The following is a 24,888-nucleotide window of genomic DNA, read 5'->3' as shown; positions in this document are numbered from 1 at the left end:
CAAATGTATAATTATTTCGATAAATATTTACAAAATACAATCGGACATGCTATTCAACTCTAACAAATATTGAAGTTAACAACACTTTTACCTGTGGTAACCTCAATTATTTTCACAATTTATTTTTAAATTTATTTTTATATTTTCAGTAAACAGAACAGGTTTTTTGTAAGTAAGTAAAGCATTAAAACTTAAAAAATAGAGCCCTGTCGAAAGAATTGGGCAGAAATCATTGTCAAACTGAGACTGTCACTGTGCTGCTCAATATGAGAAGACAGACGAAACAAGCAAATTCAAAGAATTGTGGTCCCCCGCTTTCGGTGTCTTAGTGGACTGGATGCCATTATTTATGGCATATTGTACCTGTCTTGTTTGTGTGTCCTGTCTTGTCTGTGCATCATACAAAAAGACATAAATTATTGAATTAATAACACTTATGGCAAAGATTATAGCTTCTCAGAACTACGTAAACTTCAAGATCAAGGTCATGAGGTCGATGATGTCAAATATTATAATACAGTCCGAAAGGTCTTGTCACAAGTAATGTACATGTGAAAAAAACATCAAAAACCAGAGTAAACAATCGAGAAGGTCTTGAAACAGGTAATGCACATATCAAATGTAAATGCCATATCTTCTCTCAATCAGAAGTTATCAGCAATGTTAGAATTTTTTGAAAATTGGGTCAAACTTCAAGGTCAAGGTTATGGGGATAAAAATCATAGTACATTTGAAAATGCTGTCACAAATAATGCATGTGTCAAATATTAATGCACTATCTTTGCTCCTTCAAAAGTTAGTAACACGATAAAATGTTTGAAAATTAGGTCAAACTTGAAGGTCAAGGACACGGGGTCAAATATCATAGCACATTCAGGCCACACCAATAAAATTTTTAGTTCGTCAGACCCGCGTGCTCGTATTTAAGCAAAACTATACATATAATATTAATTTTTTCATTTCCCACACTATGGAAATTCTGTGCTATTTTCTATTCCATTTTGGCTCTATTATTCGTATTTTGAATCTGCTTACTCTGCAAATCAGAAAAAATATAATTGTCCGCTAAAATTTTTTTTCACGCTCTGCCTAAAAAAAATGCCTACAAAAAAGTAATAATATTATTATTTAACCGCTTGCCTGCTTGTACTTTTTACATCAAATGTCCAACAAACAAGAAATTAAATTGGCATGGCCTCAGAGACATTTTGACTCAGGTAATGCACTTGTCAAATATGACTGCCCTATCACATGACATTCAAAAGCGATCACCAAAGTCAAAAGTTATAAGCAAAGATAAAATTTATGAAAATTAGGTCAAACCTCAAGGTCAAGGTCAGGGAGTCAAACACCATAAAATATTTGGATAGCCCTATCTCTTCTCAATCAAAAGTTATAAGCAAAGATAAAATTTTTGAAAAGTAGGTCAAACTTAAAGGTCAAGGCCACGGGGTCAAAATTCAAAGTATATTTGGAAAGATCTTGTCACAGGTAATATACTTGTTTAATATTTAAGCCCTTCCTTTTGTCATTCAAAAGTTATAACCAATTTAAAGTAATATTAAAATTTTTGAAAAGTAGGTCAAACTTCAAGGTCAAGTTCACAGGTCAAAAACCATAGTATATTTGGAAAGGTCTTGTCACTGGTACTGTACATGTGAGATATGAAAGCCCTATCTCTTCTCATTCAAAAGCTATGACCAAGGTTAAAGTTTTTGTGACAGACAGACTGACAGACGGACAGACTGACAGATGGACAGACGAATGAGATTTAATGTCCCCTCACTTTCGCGAAAGCGGGGGACAAAAAAACCTTTGAGATATACAGGATATTTAATCATTATTTGATCCTTATACATGTACAAACTTTGTGCATATATATTTAAGTATTAAATCATCTCTTAAAAAAGGGGGAGGGGGAGAGTCTCAGAGCCCCTCCATATTTGTGCATTGTGATGAGGTGGATCTAAGTTAAACATGTATAAAGGTGTTTGCTGGTACATTTCACACTCCTGGCATTTAAACAAAACCAATATTACAGAAATATCTGACATATAATAAAACTTGTGTGCATAGTGCTCATAACGTACACATGTGATTCAAAATACCCCAAACTGTAGAGAGCTACATAATTATGGTCATATTTTTTTTTCTTATTTAATTTAACAATTAATGCTTTTTGAGGCTTATGAAATTGCTGTTCTATAATATGTCATGTTTCATACATCAAACAAATCTACGACATTTAAATCATGAATTTATTGATTAAGCCGACATAAGATTATTTATCTTTTTATTTTTGCTTGTAATAGTTGCTTATGATTGTTAAGTTTTCTCAAGTGTGAACTGTGCAAAGTATAGCGGTAAGGTAAATTTGGAAACGCGGGATGATTTAAAACACCGTAAATGACTTAACATCATGAAATTTGTTAAACAACCATTAGGACTAACATCACATACTTAACTGGTGATAGCTACTTATATTTAAGGTCTTTAATACACGATAAAATATGAAATTATTTAAAAGATTTATTTATCATTAATCAGGTCACCATCAAATGCACACATATTGAAGAATGATAACGCCGTACGTAGCGTATTCTGAACCATGCAACCAATGAAATTCCTGACAAGGATATGGTTCAATCTCAATTTTAATGGATTTTATAAATTATAGACAAATAATTATAAAATATGCTACAAATGTCATCTTTCTATTTCTAACTTATGAACAGATGTTGTGGATTTTATCTTGTATGAATTTGTGTTCACATTTTAAAACAGCTTTTTATTTTCATTTCCTATGTAAATACTAGCTGCAAAACATAGGTAATCAAAGATTACGAAGCTCACCTCGACGAATGTTATCTTTAAGTAAGGCAAATTTCACATATTTTTTTTTATTTAGTGTACATCCCAAGATCAATGTCCATGCAAGTTTGGTTTAAGTACGACTTATAGTTATTTGGAAATAGACCTGTTCAAAAAACGTTTATCCTGTTTACTAATCAAGAAAATTTTGGTCAGTTCCAACATCCAAAGTAAGTCTGGAAGTTTTCATCCTTAGATGCACCATCTATGCAAGTTTAATCATAACAGGCCATAATTTTATATAGCTACTCCAAAAAAATTATCCTGGTTACTCATCTGGAAAATGTAGGTCAGATTCAGAATCCAAAGCAAATCTGGAAGTGACCATCCCTAGCTACATCATCCATGCTAATTTGGTTAAAATATGGCTAAAATTCACTCATGTGGAAAATCTAGGTCGAATCCAGCATCCGAAGCAAGTGTGGTAGTGTCCATCCCTAGATGCATCATCCATGCAAGTTTGGTCCAGGTATGGCTAATAGTTACTTGGGAATGGACCTGCTCCAAAAACTTTAACCTGGTCACTCAACTGGAAAATCTAGGTCAGATCCAGCATCCGAAGCAAGTGTGGTAGTTTCCATCCCTAGATCCATCATCCATGCAAGTTTGGTCCAGGTAGGGTTTATAGTTACTTGGGAATGGACCTGCTCCAAAAACTTTAACCTGGTCACTCATCTGGAAAATCTAGGTCAGATCCAGCATCCAAAGAAATTGTGGCAGTGTCCATCCCTAGATGCATCATCCATGCAAGTTTGGTCCAGGTAGGGTTTATAGTTACTTGGGAATGGACCTGCTCCAAAAACTTTAACCTGGTCACTCAACTTAAAAATCTAGGTCAGATCCAGCATCCGAAGCAAGTGTGGTAGTGTCCATCCCTAGATGCATCATCCATGTAAGTTTGGTCCAGGTAGGGCTAATAGTAACTTGGGTATGGACCTGCTCCAAAAACTTTAACCTGGTCACTCATCTGGAAGATCTAGGTCAGATCCAGCATCCGAAGCAAGTGTGGTAGTGTCCATTCCTAGATCCATCATCCATGCAAGTTTGGTCCAGGTAGGGTTTATAGTTACTTGAGAATGGACCTGCTCCAAAAACTTTAACCTGGTCACTCATCTGGAAAATCTAGGTCAGATCCAGCATCCAAAGAAATTGTGGTAGTGTCCATCCCTAGATGCATCATCCATGCAAGACTGGTCAAGGTAGGGTTCATAGTTACTTGGGAATGGACCTGCTCCAAAAACTTTAACCTGGTCACTCAACTTAAAAATCTAGGTCAGATCCAGCATCTGAAGCAATTGTGGTAGTGTCCATCCCTAGATGAATCATCCATGCAAGTTTGGTCTAGGTAAGGCTTATAGTTACTTGGGAATGGACTTGCTCCTAAAACTTTAACCGGGACGCCGATGCTAACGCCGACGCCGGGGGTATAGCATAAGCTCATCTCGACTTCGTCAAGGTGAGCTAAAAATCATGAAAGCTTACGTTACATTTTCATTTTCAGACTTACGACTTAGGCCATAATAAAAAAAATTCCTAGATTCTCATCCCTGCCTGCCCCGATTTTTTACCCTTGCCTCGATTTTTTTTATTTCTGTTTTTTTCCATCTTAATTCTGATCGGGATAGGTATTCAACTACCATTCAGCTTTCGTTTTAAATCCTGCGAATGTCGGCATGATTTTGACAGCTGACAAGATGGTAACTACTGTAATATTTATTTAACAAGGATCATTGGTTGTAAAAGATTGGTGAAGATGTGTAGGAAGAGATATGCATATTTAAATGGACCTCTAATATGACTTTTATTCGGGCATTATAGATAAATTTGCACCAATTGATCAGATCAACAAAAATCTGCACAATGGAAAAATAAAAAATATAAAATAAAATCCGCCCACCCGCCTCGATTTTTTTTTAAAAATTTGGATGAGAATCTAGGAATTTTTATTATGGCCTTATAAACAAGAGGCCCATGGGCCAAATCATTCACCTGAGTACTTTGGCTAGGGAAAAGCAAAAATTAGTACAGTTTTGAAAAGTTTAAATATGTAAAAGTTGTCCCCAGGGGGTGGGGGGTGGGGGGTGGGGGGGGGGGTGAACAAACTTGAATCAACACTGCCTGAGAATTTGACTAATCATAGCTTTATTAAATTTTTCAAGAATTTTTCCTATTTGTTTCATCTTATATTGTGCTCTTGCCCTATCCCAGGCGACATGCTTTGAACACACTTGAATCTACACTAAATGAGGATATTTCTGAATTAATATAACTAATCATGTCTTTGCTATTCCTAAGAAAAAAAATTTTATTGATCTATCCTTTATACTCCTTTGTATAACTTTGATCCCCTGTTGTGGATTCTGTCTATTCCCAGGGGGTCATTTTAATCTACATTACCTGAGGATGCTTCTACATTAAGAACCCTCTACACACTGCACACTAAAGAGTTCTAATCCCATGGTATTTTCATGTAGTTAGGGTGATCTGCCCTTAGATGTAAAATGAAATAAATTGAAATCATAAGTTTATTATTCAATTTGGAATCAATTCAAGCATTCTGAACATGTCATTTATCCTATTTGAATTAAGTGAACACTCTATTTGCATGCATTTTTCCCATTTAAGTAAGCAAGAGTGATATCAGCTCACCACCACTTCATTATCTTTGAATATTTTTACTGGGGGTAATTGGCAGGTATCCTATGTTGAAATTTAAATAAATGAACTCCATATTTATATCTTTGTATGATATAATTTTCTCAGAACCCAAAAAACATTTTTCATTCAGGTGTATAGAGGGTCCTTAATATGACTAATCATAGCTTTGCTGTTCTTGAGAGGTTTTTAAAAAAAATTTCCTTTGTATTTTAATGTAAAACTTTGATTGCCCATTGTGGCCCAACTCTACCAAAAGGATTCATGATTTGAAAAAACTTCATTCTACACTACCTGAGGATGATGCTTCCATAAAAAAATGACCAATCATGGCTTTGCTGTTTTTGGGAAAAAGATTTTTAAGGTTTTTCCTATGTATTCCATTGTAAAATTTTGATCACCCATTGTGGTCCCACCCTAAATCCAAGGGTCATGATTTGAACAATCTTGAATCTACAATACCCTAGGATGATTCCACATAAATTTCATATTTTCTAGCCCAGTGATTCTTGAGAAGAAGATTTTTAAAAGTTGCCATTATATTTTCAGCATTACTAATTTGTAATTATCTCCCCTTGGAAGAAGGTGTGGCCCTTCATTTGAACAAACTAAAATCCCTTTACCCAAGGATACTTTGTGGCAGGTTCGTGTGAAATTGGCCCAGTGGTTCTTGAGATGAAGTCCAAAATGTGGAAAGTTTACAGACAGACAACGGACACCTTTGTATTGCATAAGCTCTTCTGATCTCTGACCACTAGAGCTTAAAAAAATCTGTTTAGTGTTAAATATCAAGAAAGGGGTACTTTATGGGTTGAAAAATCAATGTGAATGAGGTGGATTTCTTAATTATTCTTTATCTTGAAAGCTCTATGTGTTCTTACAAAGCAAACCCAGATCAACTGTTCCACAGCTTACCTGGGAGCAAATTCATATATTGAGAAAATTAATACAGTTGAAGTGAACAACACCAAAGCCTAATTTCTTAGAGATTTTTATAGGTTAATAATAACTCATTAAAAACTTTCCATTCAAGTTGTAAAACTTGTGAATGTCTGAACAAGAAAAACTTGGTTTCAAGTAATAACAGTTTAAGTTCATCACTTACCTGCAAATAACTTCTTTCTTTTTAAGTAGAGAAAGCAAATAAAAACACAGGCTAATGTTATACACACAATTCTGCAATAAAAGCAAAAATTATATGTTGCATTTCTTGTCACAAATCAAAACATAGATTATTAAAATTTTTGAGAGAGATTTCCTTAAATTTCATAAAACCACATGCACTAGTGTCTAGAGCACAAATATCAGTACACCAATTCTGGTCTACACAGGTAGGGTAGGATCATTCAAAAAAAAAAAAAAAAACCAGTGCACTACACAATCACTTTTCTGAACTAAATACTGTGGAATCATTTTAATTTGTGGGGGATCAATGTTAGTGGACAATCAAAATTTAAATTGGTAATGGGGATATAACTGATAAAAAGACAAATTATTGTTCATGGGGATGTTAATTCATGGGTTAGGGGGAGCCCCAAAAATCCAAGAAAATTGGTCCCCTACAAACAATGATGATTTCACAGTATGGTAAAACACGGTTAAAGTGAACATGCTGTTATGGAATTCATGCTTATAGCAGTGATTTTCATTCCTGTAATTTTAAAACAAGTTATGAACTTAAAGATAACAAATTATATTTACAATGTATCAAAATTATTTGTCTCTGGCACAGTGTTTTCCTGTATGCCCTCATAAGATGGAAGATGACACTGCAAACTTGACTACTGACATGATGGGGAACATGGGGAATGTCTCGTAATCTTTACAGACCCTATTTCTAGTGCATATGGAAAGTGTATATGTTGTCTTAAAATCTACGTATATGTCTGAATTATCATCTAAAGCTAAGGGTGCTACTTTATTTCACATTTTTAAAATTTCTGTTGACAAAAATGTATTAATTTCAATAGCAAATAAAATGCACTCCTAGGATATGCCCATCTGGAGCTAGATGATGCATATCTATTTATGTATACTATAGTCACAGGCCCTTATATCCCTTTAAAAATTAAGGTGTTAAAAAAATAAAGGTATGGAACTCCTTACATAGGGTACCCACATTCGCCAATATTAAAATTAACTTTTAAATCAAATGATCTAAAACTTTACTTTCTATTCATAACTACAGTAAAACTCATTTAGTACGAACATGGATATAGTGAATTCACGGTGAAGTTTTTCGGGATCCCCGCCAAAATTCTTAACAATTCTTTGTAAAATTTTACGGTGATAACAAACTCTGATATAACGAATCTACAGATATAGTGAACTGATTTTGAGTCACATAGAGGTTAAAAATAATGAAATTTACATCTTTTATAACGAATTTTCAAAGGTCACAAAATTTCATATATTGAACTCACTTTATTTTTGGTATGTATTTGTATATAAGATTTAATTCATAATAAAACCTTAGTTATCCAAGACATTTTTTGTAATAATTGCTTCCCTAACATATTCGGTAGTAATACTTGAAGGAAAACATGTATATTGCGAATTCGCTATATATAATTATAATACGAATTGGTTACACGGATATAACAAATTACGAATACAGCGAATTAAATTCATGGGTTCCCAGGACTTTGCTATAACTGAGTTTTACTGTATTCACAAATAAACAATCTATGTTACTATGAAAGTTATTTCTGAAATTCCGTATACTTCCCGAGATATGCTGAAATCATCTTCCAAAATTGACCTTATTTTTTTACTTGACATTAGCTTGGGCCTCTGAATAGTTACACTAATTGTAAAATGGGAACGATGGGACAAATTCTTCCCAGAATTTATTCTATAATCTCTGAATATTTGTTTATTAGTACTCAGTTTCTACAAAATTTTATCTGATTTGATCATATGGTCTAAGTTACTACAAACATTTTAGAGGTATAATCTTTAAACTAGAAATATGTCCATAGGACATGAATGCCCCGCCGAGGTTATATTAGTAATGCAAAATGAAAATTTGTATTAGTGTATGAAATTTGATGAGAATATCTTGAATAGTTTCTTTAAAATTGAAATTGAAATCTAAAAAGTTGTATATAGATGATAAAATTTTACCAAATTATGTATTAGTGCATAAGCCTACATAAATATATTTTAAATGGTTTCTTTAAAATTAAGCAAAATGAAAATTTAAGAAAAGTGAGGTCAAGGTCACAGGAAAGTTCAAGGTCAACCGTTTTTGATGCAGTTAAATAGTTCTCACAAATATATATCAGCATATCAAGTTTGATAAAAATATTTTGAATGGTTTATTAAAAACTGAGCTAAACACTAATTTAAAATAAATGATGTTAAGGTCAAAGGAAAGATCAAGGTCAAAAAATGTTGATGCACCCCTGCGAGATGATATTCATGACTTAAAGAACTTTTATGAGTTGTTCATAATTGTTCATGAATGCTCATAAAAGATTCATAACAGCTTCATAAAAGTAGTTCATGAATTTAATTCATGAACACATTCATACTGAAAAAAATTTATACTTCATGAACAATGATGAACCTTAATTCATGAAATTCGAAAAAATCTTCAACATTACACAGCAACACAAGTTTCATGATTATTCATGATTATTCATGACTCAATACAATTTAAATTTTATGATTCAAATTTATTGATATTGAATTTTTAAAGTACAATTTTAATTAACTGAGTGTTCTCCATTGGTAATTGCTTAACATTACATGTATTACAATACTGTTCAATGTTGAAATGGAAAGACTAAATAGACTGTAGAAAAGCTTGCTGGAGCTTTTTTTTAACATCATTATAGACTATCAGTTACATAAATTTAAGTCTTAAAATGCAAAATATGTATACAATCGTGGTACATACATAACATGAATTGTATTTTCTCATGTCCATTTAAGGATACACCAAAGGTTTTTTTCAAGATTTTCAACAATTTTGAGATTTTTGGCTAAGAAAAAGAAGTTAATCACTGCTTTATAATGCATGTAAAATTTTTGGTAATTATGAAATGATTTTCTAATTATTTAACAATAATGAAACATAAACACTACCACATGTGAATGTTCCGTTATTGAAGCTTCTGATTTGATCTGTGACTGCCTGCTCATGAAAGACGCAATAAATCACTGTGACCACTTGGGGAATTCTACACTAGCCACACAGAGGTTATCAGTAATTAAACTACAGGGACTCTAGATTTAGAGAAGGAGATCTAACAGATCACTGATGACCGTAAAATAGGAGGTGGAGCTTAGCTCTTGTCATTTTGCCGGGAAATCTTTCTGATTCAGAATTGAACCTATTTTACTTAATTAAAAGCATCTAAATACAGAAAAGAACCTCCCATTCTTGTGAATATGCATGAAAAATATGGCTAAGTGACAGGTATCCAAAGCTGAATCTCCAAGGTGTCATATATTTCTAGCTTTGACAGATTTTGTTGTGTAATGGGTTTTTGCCCTCTACTGTAAAGTAAGATCAGACAGTTTGTGGTATTATTTCAAAGGATTCAGCTCCCTTATTTATTGACCAATTTCTCTGAAAATTGGATGGGTTGCTTCTCAAATGTGTGTTCACAAAACCGTATCTCAGATTTTTGATATCTAGCTTAGTTTTGGAATTATTGAGGGAAATGTTAAATTAGGCTAATAAATTGTTAACATTGAAGGACAAATGGCTGTAACTTTTGAATTAGAAGATTAATAAAAAATCTGAGATACAGTTTTTAAGTTCAATCTTTAATCTACCTTGAGGCAAAATTACCACTTTGAGGGGTTAAATACAAAAAAGTTGATTTATAAAATATTTATGCATTAAAATTTACATTAATATTTAAATAATTTTTAAATAAGTTATTTATTAAAGTTTAAATTACGATAATTAAATAGTAAATTTAACAAGCTTTCAAATGATATATACTTTTATTATGTTATCTTTGATACTGAAAGAATTACATGCAAATTAAATTCTGGCATTTGGAAACCTTTGGTGTATCCTTAAGAAATACATGAATCATCAATGTTTTCAAGTAATGATAACCATCACTCACAGTCCAGTATGTTAAAAAATACTATTTGATCCCTAAAACTTATAATTTATTATCTGAAAAAAAGCCTCCATGCCTTTTGCAACATTTTTGTTCATGGGCATAAATGATTCTAAAATTTGTATCATGGCTGTGGTGTTTTACCTTTGAAGTAAAGTGTACAATAACTGGAGATACACCGATGGGCGGAGCCAGCAAAAACTGTGCTGTGTAAATAAATTATTGAACACCAAGGCGATTTCAACATTTTAAATTACATGTATGTTGAAGAATTACAGAATTAAATGGGCTTTGTTATATACAAAGACAAAATTTCTGCCAATGAAATAAAGGTCTTTCACATAAATTACAGTGCACATGTATCCCAAAATACGAAATGTTTTATGGAACTCTGCAAATATTCGATCTACTGCACTGAGAAATCAAGTTCTTGACATGAATTCCACAAATAAATCACACCTATTGTCAGGCGCGCAGCTGCCTATACGCAAGTACGCAACTGCATACACATCATTTCAAAAAAAAAAAATCTACATGGGAGAGAGCCAGAGAGAGAGAGATATCGCAATATCATCCACCAATATTTTCGTTTCAAATTTTTTTTGGGTCATATTATTTCGAATAAAATTTTGCGATAGTATGTCTTTACAATCAAATATGAAATATATTATTAAATTATTACCAAATCCAAATAAATTATCTATTAGTGTGTAAGTATTCTATAACATATTGACAATTTTTGAAGATATTTGAGAAATTAAATTTTAATCATATCGTTGAATTATATAATCAAATAGTTTATAATTTAAAATACAATAGTTTTTTTAACTAACATTTATTATACTTGTTTCTGAACATTATACTATACAAAGTGCAGACGATACCAATTAATATATCGGTAAAATATCCAGCCTCAAGTACTTGTATAATAAATTTCCGTGGAAGAAAAACTTTGAATTGAAAACATATTACTTAGTGATTGAAATGTTTGGAAAAACCCTGGAGTTAGCTTCCGGGGGCTTCGCCCCCTGGGCCCCCGTCAGGGTTTCACCCCGAACTTACTGGGAGACTCGGGGCAGCCCCCCAGCCCCCCTGCCGTTCTCTGCGTACACTTCAGCTCCATTCTGGCTACGCGCCTGATTGTAATAGAGTTTTTTTTTAGCAGGATATACCATCTTTGCTGTATTCTTTGCTCAACTAGAATAAAGTTCAGCTGCACTGCATCCATAGATGACGAGTTATTAACAGAGCGGGTATGATTTGAATCGCAACCTCAATCGTTTTTATAAAACGTCGTTTGATTGGACGCTTCTGGTAGCTGATTTATAACATCATTACTGATTAGTTAAGCAGTAACGCGAGCGCCAAATTTTCAATAGATTGAAAGGAAGGAATGTGTGCATTGCATTGTCAGAAGAGTGTCGATAGATCTAGATTCTGTCAACATTTTTTTAATGGAGTGTTAACTCTTATATTCATAGAAAGGAAGGACTGCAATACAGAAAGCATGTGGTAAGAACATAATTTTTTAATTATTTTGGTTCCAAATTTGTTGATTAGCACTTGTTGCATGCATGCCAAACAAACTTGATTTTAAAAAAATGTAACTCGGAGAGAAATATAATTTAAGTTATTGTTAAATGAAATGAATTTAATGAAATATATTTTAAAAATTTATTTTAAAAAACTTGTGTGTGTTGGTCTCAGAATATTTTTTTTTTAATTTTATAATAAAAAATGGAAGGGGGGATGCATACATACCCCCGTGTGCCCATGGTCTAGCTCAAATTGAAGAACAAAAGGAAACTTGATTCTAAATTGAAACTAAAATCATTTTTAAATTTTCTTTACAGGTTAGAACAAATTGACTTTGACTCGTCCCTGAGGATTCCTGACTCTTTAAAAATTAAAGACCAAGTGTTCTGTATAAAAGACAGGTAATTCCTGTATTTTTTCTGGCCTCCAGTTGCAGCATCACCACAATTCCCATATTATTTAAAAGTATCCTGTTCCCTGTAATATTTATTTCTATTTGGCACATCATTTATATACATGTATATGTATTTTCAGGGAGAGTCAGTGAAATGAAAAACAAGGCCTATTGTAAAAGAGCATAAGAAAAAAATTACCACATCATGATTTAAAGGACGGATTTCAATTTTGGATGAATTAGCGAGTGATCCAGCAGACACCCATAGAGAAAAATTCATTTTTGGAATGTCAAGAAGCAAAGTTGACAGGGATAACAAATGCACCACAGGCATCTGACTTACTTGAACGTGCCAAAAGAAGAACACAAGCGTTGTTTAAGATTCTGAAACTGATCCAGGCTGTACATGTAATTGTTTAAGAGTGTGTTGGCTAAAAGCTGTATACATTTATAAATTCAGTGAATTAATACATTGCATTTAGTTTAGAATACTGTAGTCATAATTTATATATTATCAAATTTTGAATAGAATATTTATGTACATGTATTTTGAGGGTACTCACAGTAATTTGGCCTTCTGTCAAATTATGTAATTCAAGATCTGAATAATATTCTTAAAAAGTTCCTGAAATGTTCATGAAAGATCATAAAATTGGACACTACGATTTCATGAATACTATAAGCAAGTTCATGAATTTTCAAGAGTGGTAAGTAGTTCATGAACGACCCACTATTCATGAATATTCTTTAACTTGGTTTTCATGAATAAAATTCATGAAATCATGAGTGTCCAATTTTAACTTCATAGGATCTTCATGAATATTTCATGAGCAGATTCAAGAATATAATTCATGAACTTTTCTTAAAAGTTCAAGAATTATTCTTGATACTCTCGCAGGGGCAGTGAGTGAGTTGAAAAGGTTACATCAGTATGTATTAGCATATGAAGTCTGATAAAGAATATTATGAATGGTATTTTTAAAACTGAGTTAAACACTTATTTAAGAAAAGTGAGGTCAAGGTCAAAGGAAAGGTGAAAGTCAAAAAATATTGATGCAGTTGAATAGCTCTCATCAGTATGTATCAGCATATCAAGTTTGACACTAATTTAAGAAAAGTGAGGTCAAGGTCAAAGGAAAGGTCAAGGTCAAAAAATGTTGATGCCGTTAAATAGCTCTCATCAGTATGTATCACCATATGAAGTTTGACAACACTATATTGAATGGTATTTTTAAAACTGAGTTAAACACTTATTTAAGAAAAGTGAGGTCAAGGTCAAAGGAAAGGTGAAAGTCAAAAAATATTGATGCAGTTGAATAGCTCTCATCAGTATGTATCAGCATATGAAGTTTGATAAAAATATCTTGAATGATTTCATTAAAACTGAGCAAAACACTAATTTAAGAAAAGTGAGGTCAAGGTCAAAAGAAAGGTCAAGGTCAAAAAATGTTGATGCAGTTGAATAGCTTACATCAGTATGTATCAACATATGAAGTTTGATTACACTATCTTGAATGGTATCTTTAAAACAGAGCTAAACACTTAAAATTTAAGAAAAGTGAGGTCAAGGTCAAAGGAAAGGTCAAGGTCAAAAAATGTTGATGCAGTTGCATAGCCCTCATCAATATCTATCAGCATGTGAAGTTTGATAAAAATATCTTGGACAGTTTCTTTGAAACTGAGCTTTGAACAGAGCTAAACGCAAAGTGTGATGGAAGGACAGACGGAAAGACAGAAGATGGACATGACAAACACTATATGCCCCGGCCATATTCATGGTGGGGCATAAAAATCAAAGGGTATATTATACATTCCAGGAAAATTTCGTTCAATCATAGTACTTTTTACATTAATAAACAACATGGCTGTGAAGAGGTCGAAGCAAACGTTTTCTAAATTTTTTTTCGCGAAAGGAATTATTACCGACTTAACCTTACAATCTGGAGTAAAAAATCAACTTTAAAATGTTGAAAGATTGTGCAAATTCAATGCAGCTGTTTGCTGCAGTTCAAACACCATCTGTATACATGTGAATAACCAGGGCCCAAGCTAATGTCGAGTAAAAAAAAGTAGGTCAATTCTGGAACTGATTTCACCGTATCTCGGGAAGTACATGGAATTTCAGAATGAACAGATTGATTATATATGAATAGATATGAATAGAAAGTAAAACCTTAGAGCATTCGATTTAAAAGTATTTTATTAGCAAAAGTGGGTATCCTATGTAAGGAGTTCCATACCTTTATCTTTTTTATACACCCCAATTTTTTTTAAAGCAGAACATGACTCGTAAATAGGCATACGCCATTTTCGATAATACTATCTATGATATCAGCACTGGGGTATACTCTTAGCATTCGTTACACCTGACTGCTTTATTGTCACGGGTATCAGGGTGGAATGGCGACCTGTGTTCGTGCTGGTTATCTTGCATTACCTTTGTTTACATTTTATTGCAGTTGTGCAAATATTGTAAGTTTCTTTGGTATCTTACTTTCCTGCATTATTTAGAAGTACACAGTTATTTTTTGTCGCTACCGACTGCTGTAAAGCATACGTCCGTCTACACCGGTGACAATTGAATATACTGAGCAGTGACTAAGTGAGCGGCTTTATATAGGGGCCCTCAGATATAGTGAGAGACCAATCGAATATGGTGGACAAATTTCTTTTACAAATCGTGTTCAGCTTTAAGTCAGATTTAAGCGATCCAAAGGCCTGTGACTATAGTCACAAATTATGACCCTGTCATTTACAACTACATTGGAATAAAATTACTGTAACATCCTAAAGTTCTTACACAGAAGAACACAAAAGAACTTTCTTTGCTTATCTAACTAAAAAGAGGCCCATAGGCCATAACCCTCACATGAATCCACTGCTGTTCTTCATCAGCAGATTTTCCCACTATATATTCCTTTGTTGAATTGTGATCTCCTATTGTAGTCTCATGGCCCCACCCTAGCCCTGGAGTCATGATTTGAACAAAAAATGAGTGGACTTGGAAAAAAGCCATAAACTGGAGTTTTATAAAAAAAATTTTTTCTTTTCATAATATAAACCAAAGATATCTTAACTGCATTCTTGATACTTATATGAATACTTGATACTTATATGAATACAAGTAATAGCTTTTGAAAAAGCTTGCCTGACTAAATCAGTCAATATCTATGGAACGTATAAGCAGGAGAAGTGCTAAACGTTCTCGTCATCAAGGAGCGACATAGTCGTGATACTTCATTACACAAGATGTACAATTGACTTTCTCAAATGCCGTAACCAAATATTAGAGATTAACGAATAGGTAAGACATGCCACTGTTTGGTCATTTATTAGTTAGCCCACGGGCTGACTAGTTACATTGGGATGAAACTGCAAGTGCACTTGCATTGATTGGAATTCTGGGGAAAATAGTTAGACGAGTCATTCTAAAGAACTTACCAGAGGGTGCGCTTCTTCATGCACACTCTCTGGTCAGTGACAGATTGATGAGATGGCCTCTATTTATAGACTGGTCTCTTCCAAGTTATTACTATAGTATGGGGATATTTTTATCAATAAAGAGAAAGGTTTAAAACATCAAATGCCTGTGGACAATCCAAGAAAAAGGCACGAAGATAATTTACTTAACATTTGGCGCAAAATGATTGTGTCACTCCTTTCACAGAAGACAAATAGACTGATCCAGTAGTTTAAAAACACAGAAAAAATGTTACATGGACATGTCCGTATAAAGAATCGCAAAGAATAAACAAGTGCATGCAAAAAAACTGACGGAAGTAAACACATCATTATTTTGCATTAGTAATATGATTCTTTCTTCTACAAACTTTGTTTGTTTAAATGCAGGTAACAAATTCTGATGTAAATCAGCTTGCACACAATCCAGCTCATTAAGTATGATCGCTTAGTTTTGGACCATGGAAATTTTGGTACTTTTACTGCCTGTCGCACGTGACGTCAGGCAATAAAATGCTCTTTTCAAGAAAAAATAAAAATAGGTCCATGGGCCACAACGCTCACCTGAGTCACTTTGGCCCTGCTGTTCTGCATCAGCTTTTTTCCCAAATACACATGTATTCCTATGAAAAATTTTGATTGTCGTTTATTGCCCCACCTGATATACTGGGGCTGTGATTTGAACAAAAATGAATCTACACTACCAGAGGATGCTTCCACTCTAATATGATTTATCACAACTTTGCTGTTCTTTGAGTAGAGGAGTTTTAAAGATATTTCCCCTATGTAATCCCTATTGTGGCCCCACCCTAGCCCCAGGGACCATGACCTGAACAATTAACAATCTACACTACCTCAAAAAGCTTCCACATAAGTTTCAGCTTTTCTTGCCCAGTGGTTCTTTAGAAAAGGATTGGTAAAGATTTTTTCCTATGTATATATTTCAATGTAAAACTTTTGATTTTCTATTGTGGCTCCATCCTACCCCAAGAGGCCTGATAAGAACAACTTAGAATCTACAGGATTCTTGTTTGCTGCACCACATCAAACCTAAGATGTAAACATAGGTAGAGACTGTTTCTTCGCCAAGCGAACAGCACTAAAAGTGAAAGTCACAGGTCTTTCAGTTGAGACCTTAAAAATCGAGGTCCTGTGTCACAGAAGGCGTTGGCACAATAAATACCCCTCACTGCTCAATGGCCCTGAGTGCCAAGTATAAGTCTTAATTTAAAGCCCTTGACCGGCATATGGTGATGTCTCTATATAAGTTAAAATTCTCTAAAAGGACATTAAACAACACAATCAATCTATCATATTTCAATGTAAAACTTTGATTGCCTATTATGACCCAACCCAACCCCAGGGGGCCATGATATGAACAATTTAGAATTTACACTACCACAGGAAGATTCCACATAAGTTTCAACTTTTCTGGTCCAGTGGTTTTTGAGAAAAAATATTTTTAAATTTTTTTTCTACATATTTCAATGTAAAACTTGAATTCCCTATTGTGGCCCCTCTTTATCTCTATCAGGGTTCATGATATGAACAATTTTATTTCTCACTACTTCAGGAAGCTTCCACATAAGTTTCAGCATTTCTGGCTTAGTGGTTCTTGAGAAGATTTTTTAATGACCCCACCAGTTTTTGCCTTTTCTCAATTATCTCCCCTTGGAAGGAGGATTGACCCTTCATTTCAACAATTTAGAATCCCCTTTACCTAGGGATGCTTTGTACCAACTTTGGTTAAAATTGGCCCAGTGGTCATTAAGAAGAAGAAAAAAATGTGAAAAGTTTAAAGACGGACGGACAGACAGACAGAGGGACAGACAACAGGTGATCAGAAAAGCTACTAGAGCTTTCAGCTCAGTGAGCTGTGAGCTAAAAAATACTGAAGGCATGGGACCAAAGATTTCTTGAATATCAATAGATAATCAGGGTCAGGCTTTTTTTGTCATCTTATAACATAGTCAGTGCATGTTTAAGAAAACTGTAGTTGCATATTGAACAAAATAATGTTACAAGGAAAGGAGATGAACTGACAAATGTGCACCCTGCAATATGTGCTCATACTCACTTTTCCAGAACTAAAAATTTGTCCATAGGACATGAATGCGCCACCCAGGGTTCTTTAGTAATGCAACATGAAAATTTGTATTAATATATGAAGTTTGATTAAAATATCTTGAACAGTTTTTTTAAAAACTGAGTTTTATACAAAATAAATAGTAACATCAAAGGTCATTGAAAAGGTCAAAGTTAAGAAGATGTGTTTATGAAACACTGATGTCCCCTTATGACAGCTCTTAGCGAAGGTTGAAGTTTCTCAAATGCAAGTCAAACTCCAAAGTCAAGGGATTAAACATGTTTTTCCCCAAAGAAAGGGCTTGTCTCACTGAATAAACTTGTGAAATACGAAAGCACAAGCACTAACCATTAAAATGTTATGGCCAAGGTAAATTTTTTTAAATCGTGTGTCAAAATCCAAGGTCAAGGTCAAAGTGTCAAATTAAAGGTACTCAGGGGAGGACCTTGTCATAACAAATAAACATGTAAAAAATTAAAACCATAGCATCAACTGTTCAAAAGTTATGGCCAAAGGTTAAAGTTTTTCAAAAGTAGGTCAAACTCAAAGGTCAAGGTCAAAATTGTTGGTATCCAAAGAAAGGTCTGGACAAATGGAATATACCTGACAAATATGAAGGCTGTTGTACTAACTGTTTAAAAGATAAGTCCAAGGTTAACTTTTTAAAAAGGGAGTCAAACTCAAAGGTCAAGGTCAAAAGGTCAAAAATATTTATATCCATAGAATACACTTGTCAGAATGAATACACATGTGAAATATGAAGGACCTAGCTCCAACTGTTCATAAGTTATGGTCAAGGTTGAAGTTGGGTAAATTCTTGCAAAATTGAGTCAAATTCCAAGGTCAAGAGGTCAAATATGTTAGTACTCAAACAAAGGCCTTGTCACAAGGAATACACATGTGACATATGAGAGCCATAACTCCAACCAATCAAAAGTTATGAGCAACAATGTTAGAGTTTTTGCCAACAAATAGACAAACAGATAAACAGACAGACAGGACAAAAACTATATACCCCTGAATCTTCGATTACGGGGGCATTAGAAAAATTGAACACAGTTGGTAACTTCTCACCAGATAATATATTCAGTGCAAAAGCTTAACATTACATAACAAATACTTTGAATTGTTTCTTTGAAACTGAACACAAATTTGGAAGGTCAAGATCAAAAAATGTTGATGAAGTTGAATAGCTCTCCTAATTTAGGAAAATCCAAGTTCTAAATATGTATAAGCATATGAAGTTTGGTAAAAATGTCTTGAATTGTTTCTTTGAAATTTAGCTAAACATACATTTGAAATCAAGGTCAAAGGAAAGGTCAAGGTAAAAAATATTGATGCAGTGGAATACCAATAACCAGTGGAATAGCACTAAACTATGATCGTCCATTGTGGCCCCATCCTACTCCCAGGGGTCATGATTTGAACAAACTTGAATCTACACTACATCAGGATGCTACCATATAAATATGACTCATCATGGCTTTGCTGTTCTTGAGAAGAAGATTTTTAAAGATTTTTCCTATATATTTCTATGTAAAACTTTGATCCTCCATTGTGGCCCCACCCTACTCCCGGGGGTCATGGTTTTAACAAACTTGAATCTACACTACCTGAGGATGCTTCCACATAAGTTTCATCTTTCTTGGCCCAGTGGTTCTGGATAAGAAGATTTTTATTTTTTTCTATGTATTTCTTTGTAAAATTTTGATCCTCCATTGTGGCCCCACCTTACCCCTGGGAGTTATGATTTTAACAAACTTGAGTCTACACTACCTGAGGATGTTTCCATATCAGTTTCATCTTACCTGATCCAGTGGTTCTTGAGAAGAAGATTTTTAAAAGATACCATTAATTTTTCACTAATTCTTAATTATCTCCCCTTGGAAGAAGGCATTGTCCCTTCATTGAATCATCTTTACCCAAGGGTACTTTGTGGCAAGTTTGGTGGAAATTGGCCCAGTGGTTCCTGAGAAGAAATTGCAAATGTGAAAAGTTTACTCACGATGCACACCCGCACGAAAACGGACGAAAACAGATAGCAATAGGTCACCTGAGTGACTCAGGTGACCTAAAAAGTGAATCCCTGCCATCCAAGGAATCTTTACTACAAGACTGCATGGTTAAAAATAGACCATTGATTCTGAAGGAGGAATCAAAATATGACAAGTTTATGCACCACAGGCAATGACAGACAAAAACATCTAGCAATATACCACCTGAGTGACTCAGGTGATCTAAAATAAAATTTGAAGAGCATTTGAAAAGTTTTGAATATTGTTTGACAAAATGTAAAGTTTAAAGTGTTTCTGATATCATTTAAAACATCAGGAAAATATATGTGTAGTGTGATGTCACATAGTATTTTTGTGATATATGTGACTCATACAAAAAATGTCATAATCCATATTCATTGCAGAAAACTTTAAAATATGCATCACACAATAAAAAAACAGAAAGACCTAAATTAATCTACTTACATTATTACAATTATTGTTATGGTCTCCAAGGAACTTGAATCTAGAAGTAAAAATTTAATGATACTGACAAAATATATTTATAAAAACATATTTAAAACTATTCTCTGCTTAAATGTTACAGTTCCACATACCATGTATAAAATATTTGACCAATTGACAATCATACACATAATTATATACAGAATGTAGCCTCATGAAATGCATCAAAAACTGTCTACTGGGGCATTTGAGGTTGTCAGTATAAGCTGGTCTATGTTAACACTTGATAAAACAAAACAAGAGGCTCATGGGCCTTAATGGTCACCCGAGTATAAAACATTGAAAAGGATCCATAGAAGTACAACTAAAACAAAATAAACTGCTAGATGAAGCTATGTTTCCCAAGAGTAAGAGGATGATCAGGGATCAAGAAAATAATTGGTCTAGTACTCAGTAATAAAACTTAAAGTAGATCTATCTATTTGCCTGTACTTGCACTCATTTGTCACCATCACCATGCAAACTAAACTGTTATTGAACCATTCTCATTCCCTCTCACAATGGCTTCTCTTGGTCATTGAAGAACTTTTAATACATACAAAGATAAGGTATTTTTGTCTCATTTTTATTTATCTATTATTTACAAGTCTATGTGACCATTAAAAGCAATGAAAGCTCCCTTACAGAAATTTCTGATAAGTGACTTATAAGTGATTTATTCATTTACTTATAAGTTGTTTATTCTGGATTTATACTTAACTGATACATTTAACTTACAAGTGACTGATAAGTGACTCATTAGGATTTTATATGCAAATGAGGTGCTTGACTTATAAGTGACTTATAAGCCAAGTATTAGCAACTTTTGATTTATGCAAGTATAGTCACTTATAAGTGACTTATAAGTCAAGTATTAGCCCTTCATACTTTATCAAGTATGAGTCATATATAAATCACTTACAAGTGAAGTACAGCACTGCCTTTATGATCTTAATTTAGAACAGAACTTCCAATCATGCAGGGGTTGGATGATGTTCAGTTTTTTTTTACATATACATATGCATCTGTACTTTAGATGAAATAATCAAGTTAACATTTTATGAAAAAGAAATCCCTCTGCTATGACATTCTTTGATGATGCAACCTTTACATATTATTTCACTTCATAAACAAAAATGTTGGGAAAAAAGTCAATAAGATTTTTAAAATGACCTTGAGGCTTCTTCATTTTATGAAATCTGAAAGCAACTGAGTCAATTGATTCAAAATTTGAGGCAAAGGAAGTTAAAATAAAAAGATGATGTGAATAGAACCTACTTGTTGTACCTGATAAGAAGGCAAACTCAAAATAAATTTGAAATCTCCAACAACATCCTTTCACAGACACTAACTTAGTTTCAAATTCCTGTTGTAGACAAGGTTTCTGATTGGTTAGCTTTGAATACACACAATCCAACTCAAGGGAAGTCTAGTATAATGTAAAAATTCTAAGTCCACACTTATTCTGGATAATACCATACTGATCTTCACTTATAAGTGAAGTATAAGTGAAATATTCACTGATATGTGGCTAATCTTCACTTATAAGTGAAGTATTAACAAAATTTGTTCCTCACTTATACTTACTTTGACTTATAGTACACTTATAAGTAAATTTCAAAACTTATAGGTGACTTATAAGTTGCTTATAAGTGGATTATAAAACACTTATAAGTTTCTATTGTTTTTTTCTGTAACATTTTGTATTATAAATCATAAAAATTCTTGTATAATTCTCTTATGCATTTTCACTATAAGATCATAAGAGCCCCATCCTTACACCAAAATCCCTGACCCAGGGGCCATGAATTTCTAAATATTGGTAGAGTGCTCAATGCTTAATGGCAATAGTTCAACTGTATGTCCAGGAGTAAAGAAGATTTTTAAAGATTGCATTTATTTTGATGGTTTTTGCACCATCCCTCAGGCCCCAGGGGGACAGGGACCACAAAATTTAAAAATTTTGTTCCCTTTAACTCTTAGATGCTATATGCTAAAATTGGTTCAGCGGTTTAAGAAGAAGCTAAACATACGTAATCAGAGTTTACAGAGCTTACCTCAACGAATGTTGTCTTTAAGTTTGGCAAAGTCCCACACTAAACTAATAATCTAGTAGTGTGCATCCCTAGATGCAACATTTATGCAATTTTGGTCTGATAGGGCTTGCAGTTACTTGGGAATGGACATATATAAAAACTTTAAACTAGTCACTCATCCAGAAAATGTAGGTCGAATCCAGCATCCGTAGCAAGTTTGAAAGTGTCCGTCCCTTGATGCATCATCCATGAAAGTTTGGTTCAGATGGGCCTTATAGTTTCTTGGCAAAAATCTGCTCAAAATACTTTAACCTGGTCACTAATCTGGAAAATGTAGGTCAGATCCAGCATCCTAAGCAAGTTAAATGGAAGAACAAGGGGAGTTCGAGCTAATTTTGAAAGTAATATGTCAAATCTTAGCTTGAAGATAAGTTTTATCTCCAGACCTAAAGTTACATATAAATTACAGTTATCTCATACTACCTTCAATCACTTTATTTCATCCAATTAAATTTTCCTTGATACATGTATGTACATATAAAGATTTTTTTTCTTTTTACTGGTATTGTTCCTGCCATGTTGATCGTCATATCGGAAGCCAATTGAATGACTTCAAACTTTGATTTGTCAAAACAATTCAAATAAGGCCTAATTAACATCCACACTGATAATTGACCTGTACATACAGAATGTAGTAGTCAGCAATTTTTATGTATATCCAAGATTAGGTTGATAATTGTAGATCATTAAATATTCATGACACCTTATTTTTGCAAGATAGTCATTTGATATTTATAAAAGAGAAATAATTTTCACAAATTTTGCAAATTGTTCTATATCATCTTTAATAATAGAAATAGTTGTTAGAATGAATATCTTTAGAGAAGAAGGCTTTGCATATTTGCAAAAAAAAAAAAAAAAATAGATAAATAAATAAAATTCTTACAAATAAAAAGTGATTTACAGTACATGACAATTTTATTTCCTGGTTGAAATTTCTTATTATGTATATAAGATTTTTTTACTCCTTAAATAATCACCGCTTTCACTTGTGTTCCTGGGGTCTGAGGTATTGGATTTCACAGTGGTGTTTGAAACAGCTTTGAGATCAGGTTCACACTCCCTGTCCTTGATGCTAGAGCCATTGAATGTTGTGATAAAGCCTTGGGGGCATCTAAAAAGGAATATTATCAATTATAAGATGTTACGGTAAAATTACGCTTAACTTTCAGTAAAGTTAGTCAATTTTTTTCCGAGAGTTATTATACATAATAGTGTTTATTTAGAATGAATACATATATCTTTGAGAATCATTAGAAAAATCATCATTTTTCTCTCAATATGAAAATATATATGAAAGGTATATGCTGATCCTGTTTGACCTTTCAGTTTTATCTTACGACCCCAAAATCTTGTTTTCTGACAGATCAATCTCAAACAGGTCTGGACCTCTGGATTTTCTGATGTCGACATAAATTTGTACATTAAATAAGCTATGTTTATTTTACTGACTGACGTTACTACCAGTCAGCTGAGTGAGTTGCAATGCAAATTTGGGCTATTACAAGTTTCAGTGCAAGTGAAAATGAAGAGTAATTTTGAGTTTCCTTTGGAAAATTGTTTTTGACTTTTTTTATATATGAATAAAAATAAATATTAAAAATGATGTATATTCTTTCATATCTATGCTCATATTTACAAAATTTGTTTTATGAAGCCTTCTATCAACTTGTTTTAATCAATCAATTCATTTATTTGACAACACCATCATACATTAATTGGTATAAAGTCATGAATACAACAAAGAATAACATATATAAAATCAACAACAAAAATTATTCCAGTAAGCATATTAGTTATGTTGAAGTTTTTCTTTTCTCTAATATCAAAGCACTTTTTCAGAAAGTTACATACTCTTCTAGCAATTTTAATACTTGGAGGGTTGATAATGTCAATAATAGGGTTTTCCTTCATGTAACATTGAGCATTAAATATATCACATATTGTTATACCTTTAAAAATTAGTTCCTATATAAATAATTATATACTTTAAAAAGTCTAACATTCCTAATGTTTTACTGAGTGGTCACAAACAAATCGATGTTTGATTGCAGAGTGAGATATTGGACCTGTGGACGAGATATTGGACCGCTTACGTCACACTGTGGGCGGGATTATCTAAATCTTATTTGCATTCGTTAGTATGGAAGCTAGCAGCAAAAGAAAAATGTATAATTACAAAAATAAATAAATAAATAAATAAAAG

At 33.2% G+C, this 24,888-nt stretch overlaps 1 protein-coding gene across 1 annotated transcript in view; it reads right to left on the bottom strand.

Moving 5' to 3' along the window:
- The window catches only part of LOC133182647 (uncharacterized), an 86,994-nt gene that overhangs the window by 44,131 nt on the left and 17,975 nt on the right, over positions 1-24,888 (bottom strand). Inside the window, exons 5-7 of the mRNA XM_061317494.1 lie at positions 23,663-23,796; positions 20,569-20,608; positions 6,632-6,702 (exon numbers count right to left, since the gene is read on the bottom strand). Of these exons, the coding sequence (XP_061173478.1) occupies positions 6,632-6,702; positions 20,569-20,608; positions 23,663-23,796 (245 nt within the window). The remainder of the gene's footprint in view (positions 1-6,631; positions 6,703-20,568; positions 20,609-23,662; positions 23,797-24,888) is intronic.

Source organism: Saccostrea echinata, unplaced genomic scaffold, assembly GCF_033153115.1.
Source record: "Saccostrea echinata isolate AGI-Se365-2 ecotype Australia unplaced genomic scaffold, CSIRO_AGI_Sech_v1 ptg000009l, whole genome shotgun sequence".
NCBI classification, from domain to species: domain Eukaryota; kingdom Metazoa; phylum Mollusca; class Bivalvia; order Ostreida; family Ostreidae; genus Saccostrea; species Saccostrea echinata.
The sequence above is the reverse complement of the archived record's forward strand: the minus strand, read 5'-3'. Positions and strand labels throughout refer to the sequence as shown.